A 12,762-nucleotide genomic window follows, 5' to 3' on the forward strand; every position below is an offset into this window, starting at 1 on the left:
CGGTTTCTTTGTAGCTGAACTCTCTACAACATAACTTCTTCTAGCTGATCCCTCTACAGGGCAATCTGTTTGTAGTTGAATTCTCTACATGGTGATTTGTTTGAGGCTGAACTCTCTACATGGCGGTTTCTTTGTAGCTGAACTCTCTACAAGGTGACCTCTTCTAGCTGATCTCTCTACAGAGTGATTTGTTTCTAGCTGAACTCTCTACAGGTTATTTGTTTGCAGATAAACTCTCTACATGGTGGTTTCGTTGTAGCTGAACTCTCCACACGATGGTTTCTTTGTAGCTGAACTCTCTACAAGGTGACTTCTTCTAGCTGAACTCTCTACAGAGTGATTTGTTTGCAGCTTAACTCTCAGAGTCTACATGATGGTTTCTTTGTAGCTGAACTCTCTACAAGGTGACTTCTTCTAGCTGAACTCTCTACAGGGTGATCTTTTTGTACCTGAACTCTCTACAGGGTGATTTGTTTTCAGCTGAAATCTCTACATGATGGTTTCTTTGTAGCTGAACTCTCTACAAGGTGACCTCTTCTAGCTGATCTTTCTACAGGGTGATTTGTTTCTAGCTGAACTCTCTACATGGTGGTTTCGTTGTAGCTGAACTCTCTACACGATGGTTTCTTTGTAGCTGAACTCTCTACAAGGTGACTTCTTCTATCTGATCTCTCTACAGGGTGATTTGTTTCTAGCTGAACTCTCTATAGGTGATTTTTTTGCAGCTAATCTCTCTACATGGTGGTTTCTTTGTAGCTGAACTCTCTACATGATGGTTTCTTTGTAGCTGAACTCTCTACAAGGTGATTTGTTTGCAGCTGAACTCTCTACATGATGGTTTCTTTGTAGCTGGATTCTCTACAAGGTAACCTCTTCTTGCTGATCTCTCTACAGGGTGATCTTTTTGTAGCTGAATGCTCTACAGGGTGATTTGTTTGCAGCTGAACTCTCTACACGATGGTTTCTTTGTAGCTGAACTCTCTACAAGGTGACCTCTTCTAGCTGATCTCTGTACAGGGTGATTTGTTTCTAGCTGTGTGAACTCTCTACTGGCGATATGTTTGCAGCTGAACTGTCTACATGGTGGTTTCTTTGTACCTGAACTCTCTACAAGATGACTTGTTTCTAGCTGATCCCTCTACAAGGTGACTTCCTCGAGCTGATCTCTCTACAGGTTTATTTGTTTGTAACTGAACTCTCTACAGGGTGATTTGTTTGCAGCTGAACTCTCTACAGGGTGATTTGTTTGTAGCTGAACTCTCTACAGGATGGTTTCTTTGTTACTGAACTTTCTACAAGGCAACTTTTTCTAGCTGATCTCTCTACAAGGTGACTTCCTCTAGTTGATCTCTCTATAGGGTGACTTGTATCTAGCTGAACTGTCTACAGGATGATCTGTTCATAGTTGAACTCTCTACAGTTTAATTTGTTTGTAGCTGAAATCTCTTGTTTCAAACTGATCTCACTGTAGCATAATTTCTTTGTAGCTGAACTCTCTACAGAGTGATTTTTTTGTAGCTGAACTGTATATAGGGTGATTTGTTTGTACCTGAACTTTCTACAGGGTGATTTGTTTATAGCTGAATGCTCTGCAGGGTGATTTGTTTGTAGTTGATCTCTCTACAGGGTTTCTTTGCAGCTGAGTTCTCTACAGGGTGACTTCTTCTAGCTGAACTCTCTCTTGTTTCTAGCTGATCTCTCTACAGAGTAACTTGTTTGTATAGCTGAACTCTTTACAGAGTAGTATTTTGGTTGCTGAACTCTCTACACGGTGACTTGTTTGTAGCAAAATTCTTTACAGAGTGACTTGGTGGCAGCTGAATTCTCTACAGAGTGACTTATTTGTAGCTGAATTCTCTACTGCAGAGTGACTTACTTGTAGCTGAACACTGTATAAACTATAAAGTGACTTGTCTGTAGCTGAACTCTCTTCAGGGTTACTTGTTTGCAGGTGATCTCTATAGGGTAACTTGTTTGTAGAGATGAAATCTTTACAGGATAGTTTCTTTGTAGCTGAACTCTCTCCACAGTGACTTGTTTGTAGCTGAATTCTCTAGAGAGTGTAGCCGAACTCTCTACAGGGTGCATGACTTGTTTATAGCTGAACTCTCTTCAGTGTGACTTGCAATGTTATGAATCACTACAGCGATATATTTGTAGCTGAACTCTCTATACGGTGACTTGCTTCTTGCTGAACTGTCTATAAGATTAACTGTTTGCAGCTGAACTCCCTACAGAATATGGTAATAGAATTCTATAATGGAGTAAATAAATTAGCTGAATGCTCTATTAGGGTGACTGTTCTATTAGAGTATCTCGATCTCGCATTTGCTACACGGAGTTGGCTTTCGAATCATAACTCAGTGGTTTGTAATCCAATTCTTCTATACTACTGCAAGGGCTTTCAATGAAGATTATTCCAGCTATACACCGATTTTCAGCTCATTGCTCTAAGCGGTTTGCCTAGTAGGCGTGAAAACTAATACTTATTTATTCCTAAAAATCGATCGCGTAATTGTGACACAGGTTGGGTTTTGTGTCATATCTCCGTGATCTTTATCTCGATTCCTTTCAAACCACCAAAAGGCACTCCTACGATGGTTACTCCATCTACATAGCAATTTTCAACTCATTCCATGAAGCGGTTTACCCTGTAGGCGTGACAACAAATCGATCTTGTTTTACGCGAATAATCGGTCATAACTCCTGAATCATTCTCCGGATTTGCACCAAATTTGATGCTAAGATTCGCCATTGTACTCCCCTTCTGTGTGCCAAATTTCAAGGCGATCGGAGTGCGCGTTTGCGTTTTATAGCAATTTTTGCAAGTGTGCAAAAAGACGAAGAAGAAGAAAAAAAAAAACGAAGAAAAAAAACGAAACTTTGGCCACTCGTATCTCTGAAATGGCTTGAGTGATTTCCTTCAAATTTGGAATGTAGACTCCCCTAGCTGGCGGGCAACTCTGCAGGAAATTTGGTTCCAATCGGATGAGGTATCACCGAGATACAAATGTGTGAAAATGACGTTTTCTTTCTTCCTGTCAATATACTCACGGTGTGGCGCGCCGGCTTCTTGGGCCGCACGACACACGATACTTGATCTAGCAAATACTGTATTTCTATGCAAAAACATCCAGTAGGAACCCGCCAATTTTGCTTTTTATTTTTATGAGCACTGTTCAAAAACTTTTACCTATTATGTTTTGCTAATAAATTTGCACTTTATGAGTAAATAACAAATCACTGTAGCACAGACTATAAATTCTTGCTTGTCAAAATGTATGTCACAGAATAGATCAACATACTCTAATAGAACAGTCAGCTACCTGAATGTTCTATTAGAGTTACTGACTGTTCTATTAGGGCATATCAATTTTTCTGTGATATGTATTTCAGAAGCAAGAATTTACAGTATTGTACAAATATTCTGCCTATTATTGCTCAATGCTTTTAGGCACCTGTTATGCTCATAATTGTGCAAGCACAATCGACAGGTCCCTAACATCCAGCAAGCTCAGTCTTATATATATACATCTGGGCCAAAAGTTGTGAAAACAAAGGCGGCAGCCAAGAACCATATGTATATTGGTTGCTACCTTTGATTTCACAAATTTAAAAATCTAATGTAGATGACTTTAAGGCCACACCCTTTTTACAGCTTATTTTTGCATGGATGATGGATTATACTTCATTTTATCCCAATACCAGCTATACTTGTATGTTGGCATTTTGGCATGTACAGTGTACAATGATGGTCACATGAAGACATTTAATACAGAAGTATAATAATTATTGTATTGCATTTGAATAGAGTACTTGTTAATACAATATTTTTGTAATGCTCTAAACAGAGTACACATTTTTGAGGAATTCTAATACAGCACATATATTTTTTAACCAGGCGTGTGCCCACAGCCAAGCACTTACCTGGTTTACTGAAATTGTTTTCATAAAAACGTGTGTGTATGTGTACTTACCTACCTATGTTTGCTTGACCATATGCACCCACGCGAGCGAAAATGCTTAAAATAATATCATAAAAAGCAGCCAGCATGTAAGAATTGAAAGCTAAATTAAGTCTGAATTAAACTTCCACACAAATAAACTTTGCTCTGAGGTAGTATCTTCTTGGCGGTCTGAAATACGGGTATGGCGAGTCTTCATATACTTCTTGAACGGTCTTCCCTTCTGGGTTTATAGATGTTTAACAACTTTAAAATAACACTGAGGCCTCTTAGACTACCAGAGGTAGCATAATCGGTATCCTTCGGGTTAAAAGGGGGACGTTACCCGTACTTATGCAAACGAGAATGAAGGGCAGCCTCGAGGCTTTCTCCATACAATTTGTCTCCATACAATTTGTATGAGAAAACATGATAGACACACTATAAAACAATTGAGAAGATACTCCTGTGTACAATTTGCAGCTTAAAGTGGGTTGGTATAGTTATGCTTCCTTAGCAATGCACAGCAACGTAATTGACAAATTACAAAATAATTCATGAATTACAAAATATGCTGAATTACAGAATTTACAAATTCTAATTATCTAGCTGTATTAATAATACCTATAACATGAATATAAGCTAAATTATATACATGGCTGATTTAGTTCGAATGGGATAGTACAGTATTGGGCGCCTGGTTTTTAGAAGTAGCACCACATCAACTTGTTATAAATCTATAGTTAGATCTACTTTATAGAAAAACTTAACAATTTCGTAAATCTACAATTATAAATTCTAGATGTTTAGAACATTTTATGGTAGAAATTAAGTAAAGTGAAAAGATGGCAATGGTTGAGTGTAAGGTGTGGTGTTCCCTGGTTCAAACATTGGGTCATTTTTCTTTTGACATTTTCTTGTTCATGTTTTACTGTGTGCACACTGTTCCATAAAAGTATATCAACCCAGTTATTTTATACATGTTTCATCTTTTGCTGTAGCCATTACTCCAACTTCTTTCAATCCACCAAAAGAAACTGTTACAATGGACAAACTTATAATTTTCAAGTTATTTCCATGAGCAACTTTCCCTGTAGTTGTGCCAAAAGATTAATAACGCAAATAAACATCTACAATGCTGTAAAAGTGTATCAGCTTGTACACATACGAAACTTCATTAATTCAATTGAATAATACTTTTTGCAATTGTAAAGAAGAAACATTTTGGCTATTACAATTCGCTTATCAAAATTTGGCTTTATATGGGAATGGCTGAAGCAATTCAATGTGTACTGGCAGCCATAGTACAAAAATGGTGTTCTTTGCAGAAGAGACTATGAGCAGGGATCCAGGAATTATTCCTAAATAATTTTAGAAATAATGATCCAGAAGGAATAAAGGAATTGAGAATTATCATATCTTTATACAGTACTTATCAGGGCCGGAGCCCAGAGATTTTGAGTGGTCAGGCCATTCATGGACTACAATGGAGGTCATAGTCATGCACACTACATTTTATTGATTTGAAATTTAAATCACATTATCTACTGTAATGTATTTTGTGTGTGCTAGCTACAGCATGTATTAACATGCTAAACTAAGGAAGTCTGGGGACATGCTCCCTGGGAAAATTTTTGAAAATACATGTTCTGAAATGGCATCTGGAAGCTATTTTACATACACGGTCTCTTTCTGTTTTTTACACCAAGAATATATCCAGGTAATTTTGTGCTACTGTATACCAATTAATTCAATTTAATATATAGCTAGTAGCTAATTTTACTTTCATGATACAAAGCGAGTTTAGTTCTTTTGAGATACAGAAGCAATTTTGATTGTAATTGTTGATACATAACATGCATTATCAATTAGCCTATTGTGCAATTCTATGCAGATGGTTCATTAGAAAGTAATTTGAAAACAATTAAAATGGATATAATGGCTTAGATCAACCAGTGTAATAAGAGTATTGATATTGTATACCGAATGCTCTAACTATCACCATGACTGTTCTATTAGAGTATAATGCGATGACTGCTCTATTAGAGTATCTCGATCTTTTTGCAAATTCAAGTGGCTAAAAAGTGGTCCGGCCAATGCCGGACCGACCGGACCGTGGGCTCCGGCCTTGCTTATAGTGTGAGCACATTAAAAATTATAGAGATCAAGATTCTCTAATAAAGAAGTCAATCATTCATATATCATAAGCATTACTACCAAGTAGATTAAACATAGAAAGTCTAGAAGCTGTTATTTATTTGTGTATGATGCAGTTGTTTGTTTATCTCAGAATCATTATTTTCACATCAAGAGATGCATTAATTTTGCAGACAAAATTTGTTGCATAATAGGCTAGTAGTTACATTGAGTAAAAGATGGCATAGTAGGTGCAACTTTTAACTAGCACAGGATGCATAATTGGTTTTTTTCTTCTTCTTAAGAGTACATACATGCCTAAAACATTATAATGTACTTATATTTGTGGAGGAGGACTGCATTTGTGACACGTGTTTATACGTATGTCTGTCTCTTCCATGCACATGAACGAATCATTAGATGGTAAAAAATCAGCCTGCACATGAGAAATGAAACCTGCATAGGGTCAGTATTACATTTCTGCATTAACCACTGTAGATAACCACTATAATAGAAGTCCAAAAAGGGCATTTCCCTATTTCCCTTTCCTAATGAAAAGCAGCCTTGAGACTTAAATATTTCGTCAAACAACACAATAGCTAAAATATAAAACACTTGCAAAGACCAGTGTGTTATTGAATCTATGTGGAATAATATTTAATTATTAATTTTCTCTTTAGGTAGGGAATGAATACATTTCGTTAACTATAGTGGTGCCTTGCATGCTGTGAACATCATGCATAACATCAGTTACTGACTTACCATCATTATCTGATATATTCAAAACTGTTACATTTGGACTACCAATAATCACACCATTGAGTGATGAGGATTGGTCAATTGTGAGGAGAAATTCTTCATTTTTCTCAAACATGTTATCATCATTTATTGGAACATCAAATGGAACACTGATCTGTCCAGCAGGTATTGTCACATTGTATGGTCCAGAACTGTAGTCAACACCTCCTCCTGTAAATTATAAACAGGAATCTTCAATGCGTTAAAATTGAAGGTAATAATGTATCCTTACCAGTAGCTGATCCATTAGTACTAAACACACTGATAATAATATCAGTTGATGATGGGTTACTGAGAACTAGTACAGGTTGTGCTGGTCCATCATCTTCATCAACATTGTATACTAACTGGATGAAGTTGATAGTTGGTGCTACAATGAATGCAATTACAGTATAATGCTTGCCCTAATAAACATGATTAAATAGTTGTGAAATCAGTGGTGGTTGATAATTATTAACATCATTACAGCATTATGTGAAGCTATGAAAACAAAGGTATGACAAAAAATGGTAGTACAGGCATAGCACAACAGCCTTTCTACATTTGCTTGTAACATGAAGCTGCTCTGGTTAACTGTGCCAAGATTTCCCTTTGACTTGATGACCTTCCAATCAAAACGGCTTTGCTACCTTCATACAAGATGATAGAGTAGTGTCCCATTGTGTTTATCTCCTCAGCATGTAAGAATGATGTAACTAATGATTAGTGATGCATCGAGGCCCTAATGTGGCAGTATCGGAAAAGCTACATGTATAAATGCCCAATACCAATCGATATGACGTCATTTAATTACTTTTCAAGATGGCAGCATACATAGAGTGTAGTGCTGAAACAATTATTCAGTTATTTGACTATTCGGTCGGCAAGACACTATTCGATTTGTTAACACACTATTCGAATAATCGTTAGCACTTTGTACACTGTATTCAGATGGAAAAGCCAGCCTTGAAACTTAAGATTGTCAATGAAGTGATGTTTTTATGCTGTAAAAATTCTATTTTAGAAAAGATAGAAATAGCTCTTAGGCTTTACCTTACTCCCTAATGAAAGGTTACAGTACTTATTCAATAGAAGTATAAGCTTAAAGAATAATCGAATATTCGGTCGTTTTGTTCGCAACTATTCGAATAGTAAAAATTGCTATTCGTTTCAGCACTAAAATTTAATAGAGTGTCACACAAAGATGAACAAGAGCTGATATAAGGCTGATATATTTCTAATACAGACTACATACAGGCAGTATCGGCAGTATTGAGGAGGTATAGGTATAACCAAGCCCAAAAACAGTGCTGTAAGTGCAACCTAAAACATTTCCAATAATTTGCTGTGAATAATTTTTAGGAATTTTCTGCTGACAGACTAATGTACTAATGCCTTCAGACAATTGTGACTTAGGCTACAGGCTTGCACTGCTAAATGTTACTTCAGCTCAACAGGTGCCTTTTGTAAAATAGTTGAATTTTCTTGTACGTGTCATGTACAGTAACTATCAAGAAACTAGTGTTTAGTATTTTAATGGAAATTTGAATGAGTTATAACATGAAAACCAACCACACATACATGTACCAAGCACATTTTGAGGTCTCTTATTAGTGCTGAAATAAATAGCAATTTTTACTATTCAAATAGTTGTGAACGAAATACAAAATATTTCATTATTTTTTAAGCATGAATAAACACTGAAATCTTTGTTGGGCAGTAAGGTAAAGCCTGAGAGCAATTTCTATCTCTTCTAAAATGAAATTTTTCAGTATAAATATACCACAGTGTTCACAGTCTCAAACTTCTAGTTGGTTTCATTCATCTGATCACAGCTTATACAGTGCTAAAGAATATTTGAATAACATGTTAATGAATCAAATAATGTCATGCTGTCCGAATAGTCAAATATCCAGTTTTTGCACTACCCTTTATACATGCAACGTTCAGCAACTAGTTAATAATATAATTATTGTAACTCAATATATAATACAAAAGTCTTTTAATATCTAGTTCTTCTGTTTACCTGTAGGAAAAAAAGATAGACAAAAACCAGCATAGCTATACAAGCTTTATGTAACAACTCTATACAGGTTGTAGGACCAGGTGTCTAATGTCCATTTGATTCCACAAGGGGTACTTTGAGATAATAAGTCACTCTTTAGAGTTCCTATGGATATATATACTTGTAACTGACAAGGAGAAAACATCCTGACTGCCTGGCAGACTCCTGTAAGCATTTGAACATTAATTGGATGGCTGCTGGTTCGATGCTGCCCAGGTCCAGTCATGGATATTTTTTCTCCTCTCTCCACCTTTTCAAACACACTTTATGTAACATCTCTAAACAGGCTGTAGGACCAGGTGTCCTACAGACCTTCAACACTTGTGCTGTAAAGCCTTAATAAATTTTTTTTTTAGAAAGTACAAAAAGAAATGATATCTAATCCAAAGCAGCCCAGCTGTGAAAAAGGGTGTGGCCTTTCTAAAATAGACTACTATGAAAAGATGTGATATTAACCCATTAACGGCCACTGCCACCATATGGTGGCATGGCATCATAACTCACTCATAGAATAAAATTAGCCTCACTATAATTTAGTAAACGTGTTTCATCACAAGATGCGCATATACTGAAATGGACATGCTCATAGAGATCCTGTTCTGGGATAACCAGATCCTTCCTACACTAGTGCGTGTTTGTTACGTAATAGCGTAAAGTGTAACCTTTTATAATAGGATAATTAAATCATTCTTCGAATTAAAAACTAGTAGCTGATAACAAAGAAAGTGTTATATATCGATGGAGACAGGTAAAGTCTACAGTCAGCTGCTTTATCCCAGACATGGCATGGTGGACACAAGTGCAGATACACATGCGCAACAGCAGAAATGGGACAAATCATGAAGAAACCAGCTGTGGAATGGATCGCACTGTAAGTAAACTGTATCAAACAGTATGGTAGTACTGTTTAAGTAGGCCAAAAATGACGTGCACCACCTAAAATGCCACCTTCAAAAATCATCCTAGAGACATCTCACACCGTGAAAACCTTTACAGAATAATATTAGCTCATATTACATCAAATATAGCATTAAAAACAAGAATACAATAATAGGCAGCTGGATGTAGAATTCTAGAAAAATCACTAAAACTCGGATTTAGTCTCATTGTCAGCCTGCCTGCCTGCCTGCCTGCCTGCCTGCCTGCCTGCCTGCCTGCCTGCCTGCCTGCCTGCCTGCCTGCCTGCCTGCCTGCCTGCCTGCCTGCCTGCCTGCCTGCCTGCCTGCCTGCCTGCCTGCCTGCCTGCCTGCCTGCCTGCCTGCCTGCCTGACCACAGTCGCAAGGCTTGAGGACAAACAAAGCAGCACACGGCCACCATTTTACACCATAATAACAAACTGACCAGTGGGATGTGCCTTTCGGGGTTCTGACGAGTGTGTGCCCTCTATGCCTCGTCTTTCCTTCTATCTTCAATCAGGCTAGTCTTCTTCCTTCTCCATGCAATGAAACCATATTGAGGGGCATTAATTTTTCCTATCAAAACTTTCCTTGAGCAGCATAATAGATGCTGCAAACTTATTGAAGCGCTTATGCTCGGTAGATACCTGTAACTTCACGACGAGTTCAATGCCACACCTATTAATTAATAAACACAATCTGGTTAATCAATAATGTGACCATACCTCTTAGCAATCTATCATGATGACACACCCTGTTATTATTGGCCTATCTGTATGTTAGTATAATGAAATAGTGACACACACCATGGTAGTGAAAAGCTGACTCGAGGTCGAGGTACTCTAATACAGCAGTCACCATAATAGAACAGTCACAGGAATATAGCTGCACAGGGACGAATATGGGGGGGTCAAAGGGGCTCTTGACCTCTCCAAAAATTTTAGTATAACAAGATCGAGATACTCTAATAGAGCAGTCACTCTAATAAAGCAGTCACAGTATTAGAGCAGTGTGTAGCGATCTATGTAAGGATTTTTATGTACTTTATCAGTGATAAATATGTAGTTGGTGAGATGGGCAGCTATTTTCAGCTGGCTGTAACTCTTTTTTTTGGTCTCAACCCCAGACAATGTAGCGTCTCAGCGTTCATTTTGACCTCCCCCTTTCCATAACTCTGGATCTGCTCCTGCTGCATGCTATAACAAAAAAACAAAAACAAACTAGTATATTAAAAATTAGTAATTTTAAAAATGAATTAGGGATCCAAGTAATAAAAAGTAGTGAAACAAGAGATGAAATGATGGTATTACAGTGGGAAAATCCCTACTTTGGCATTGAAAAAAATCATTGTTATAACATGCCAATAGGAATTTTCCCACTGAGCTATGCTGTAATACCATCATTCATCTCTTGTTTCACTACCTTTTATTGCTTGGATCCCTACTTCATTTTAAAATTAATAATACTATAGAATAGTTCTTTGGAGTGTAATACACCTTTGTATATATTGTAGTTAGTTGAGATTCCGTTGTTTGTTCGGGCTGGTTTTTACTAAAGTTTAGACTTTGCTGTTTGATAACTTCATTGTGGTTACTATTATGTAAACAGAAACAACACAATCAACCTACTTAGTTTATAGCGAGTAGTTAGATATATGGTCACTAAGTAGTTCTGTGTATTGGACAGTTAGTATGATGCGATTCGGTAATTCAGCCAGTTGTCCCAAAGAATTTGGCTATGAATGGGTTAATTAAAGGTGGCGGCCAAGAAATGACTGCAACCTATGGTCACTTAATTTGTAATGCAATTATTACAAATTAAGTATACAAATTAAGTGACAGTATAATATTATTGCAGCTATTTCTTGGCCGCCACCTTTGCTATCATATCTTTTGTATACTAGCCTATTTTTGGAAGGCAGCACCTTTTCTCACAGCTGGGCTATTGTGGATTAGATTGAATTTACTGATGCAGTAATTGAGTTGACACGTCATACGTACATAGTTTAGCACGTTATCATACAGTACGGTAGAACTGTATATTAAGGATCACGAAGAACTGGGCTTTTCCAGCCAAATATATCACCCAAAAAACTCAATTTCCCTTCATGGCAGCTTGGCAGCATTGGTTACGCACAGCCAAGCCAAAAAATATCTTCAGATCAACTCCAAACCCTTCCAATGGAATTTTAAAATTTTATATTTAACAGAATTTTATGCTGAGTGACTGACCACCTGACTAACTAGATTTTGCATCTGGCCAAACATAATTTGACAATGGATAAGGCTATGGGCTTAAATTCTTCACTGTTTGACATCGCTTTATCCTGAGATGTGCCTTTTGACCAAATGCAGTACGTACAATACACACATCATAGACTTGTCATTATCCTCTTTTGTATACCAGTTCTTTTCGCTGACAACACAAGGTGTCAATTGATGATAGCGTAATGTGGCTTCCCTGTGGTTGCATTGGTATCTCCCTTGTATTTTCCAAAGTGACTAGATTGATTGCAGAGATGCTTCTCATACCATTCTTGTTTGTAATGCTGTGTGACAGGCTGATATTGGTGAAAGAAAAGTGTAATATCCACCATCCAATTTTGAGTAGCTAGTTGGAACTCGTGAATCGTCCGTATCTTTTGTAGTGACCGAATTGATTGCAGAGGTGCTTTTCCTACTGTTCTTTGTTTGTAGTGCTATGTAACAAGCTGAACATAGCTGAATGTGAAGCGGAGTGGCTACTTCACTTTCGAGTTAGTAATTGATAGCTATGGCATGTGTTCAGATGAAAACATTAACTCTGGCGCCATCCTTTCAGTATACATGGAAACAAAGAAGTTTACGGAAAAATTAGAAATTGAAGTTTCACTATTTTGATTAGGGATCATAGAAAAAAGGAGTTAAACAAGGGAGGATGCCTACACCTGTAGATATACTAGTA

The 12,762-nt window shown here is 37.1% G+C and overlaps 1 protein-coding gene across 1 annotated transcript in view; it reads right to left on the reverse strand.

Moving 5' to 3' along the window:
* Positions 1 to 12,762, reverse strand: part of LOC136250734 (adhesion G-protein coupled receptor V1-like) — a 55,609-nt gene that overhangs the window by 39,822 nt on the left and 3,025 nt on the right. Inside the window, exons 4-5 of the mRNA XM_066043311.1 lie at positions 7,111 to 7,248; positions 6,843 to 7,049 (exon numbers count right to left, since the gene is read on the reverse strand). Coding sequence (XP_065899383.1) covers positions 6,843 to 7,049; positions 7,111 to 7,248 — 345 coding nt within the window. The remainder of the gene's footprint in view (positions 1 to 6,842; positions 7,050 to 7,110; positions 7,249 to 12,762) is intronic.

The sequence above is a fragment of the Dysidea avara genome, chromosome 1 (assembly GCF_963678975.1).
Source record: "Dysidea avara chromosome 1, odDysAvar1.4, whole genome shotgun sequence".
Lineage (NCBI taxonomy): Eukaryota > Metazoa > Porifera > Demospongiae > Dictyoceratida > Dysideidae > Dysidea > Dysidea avara.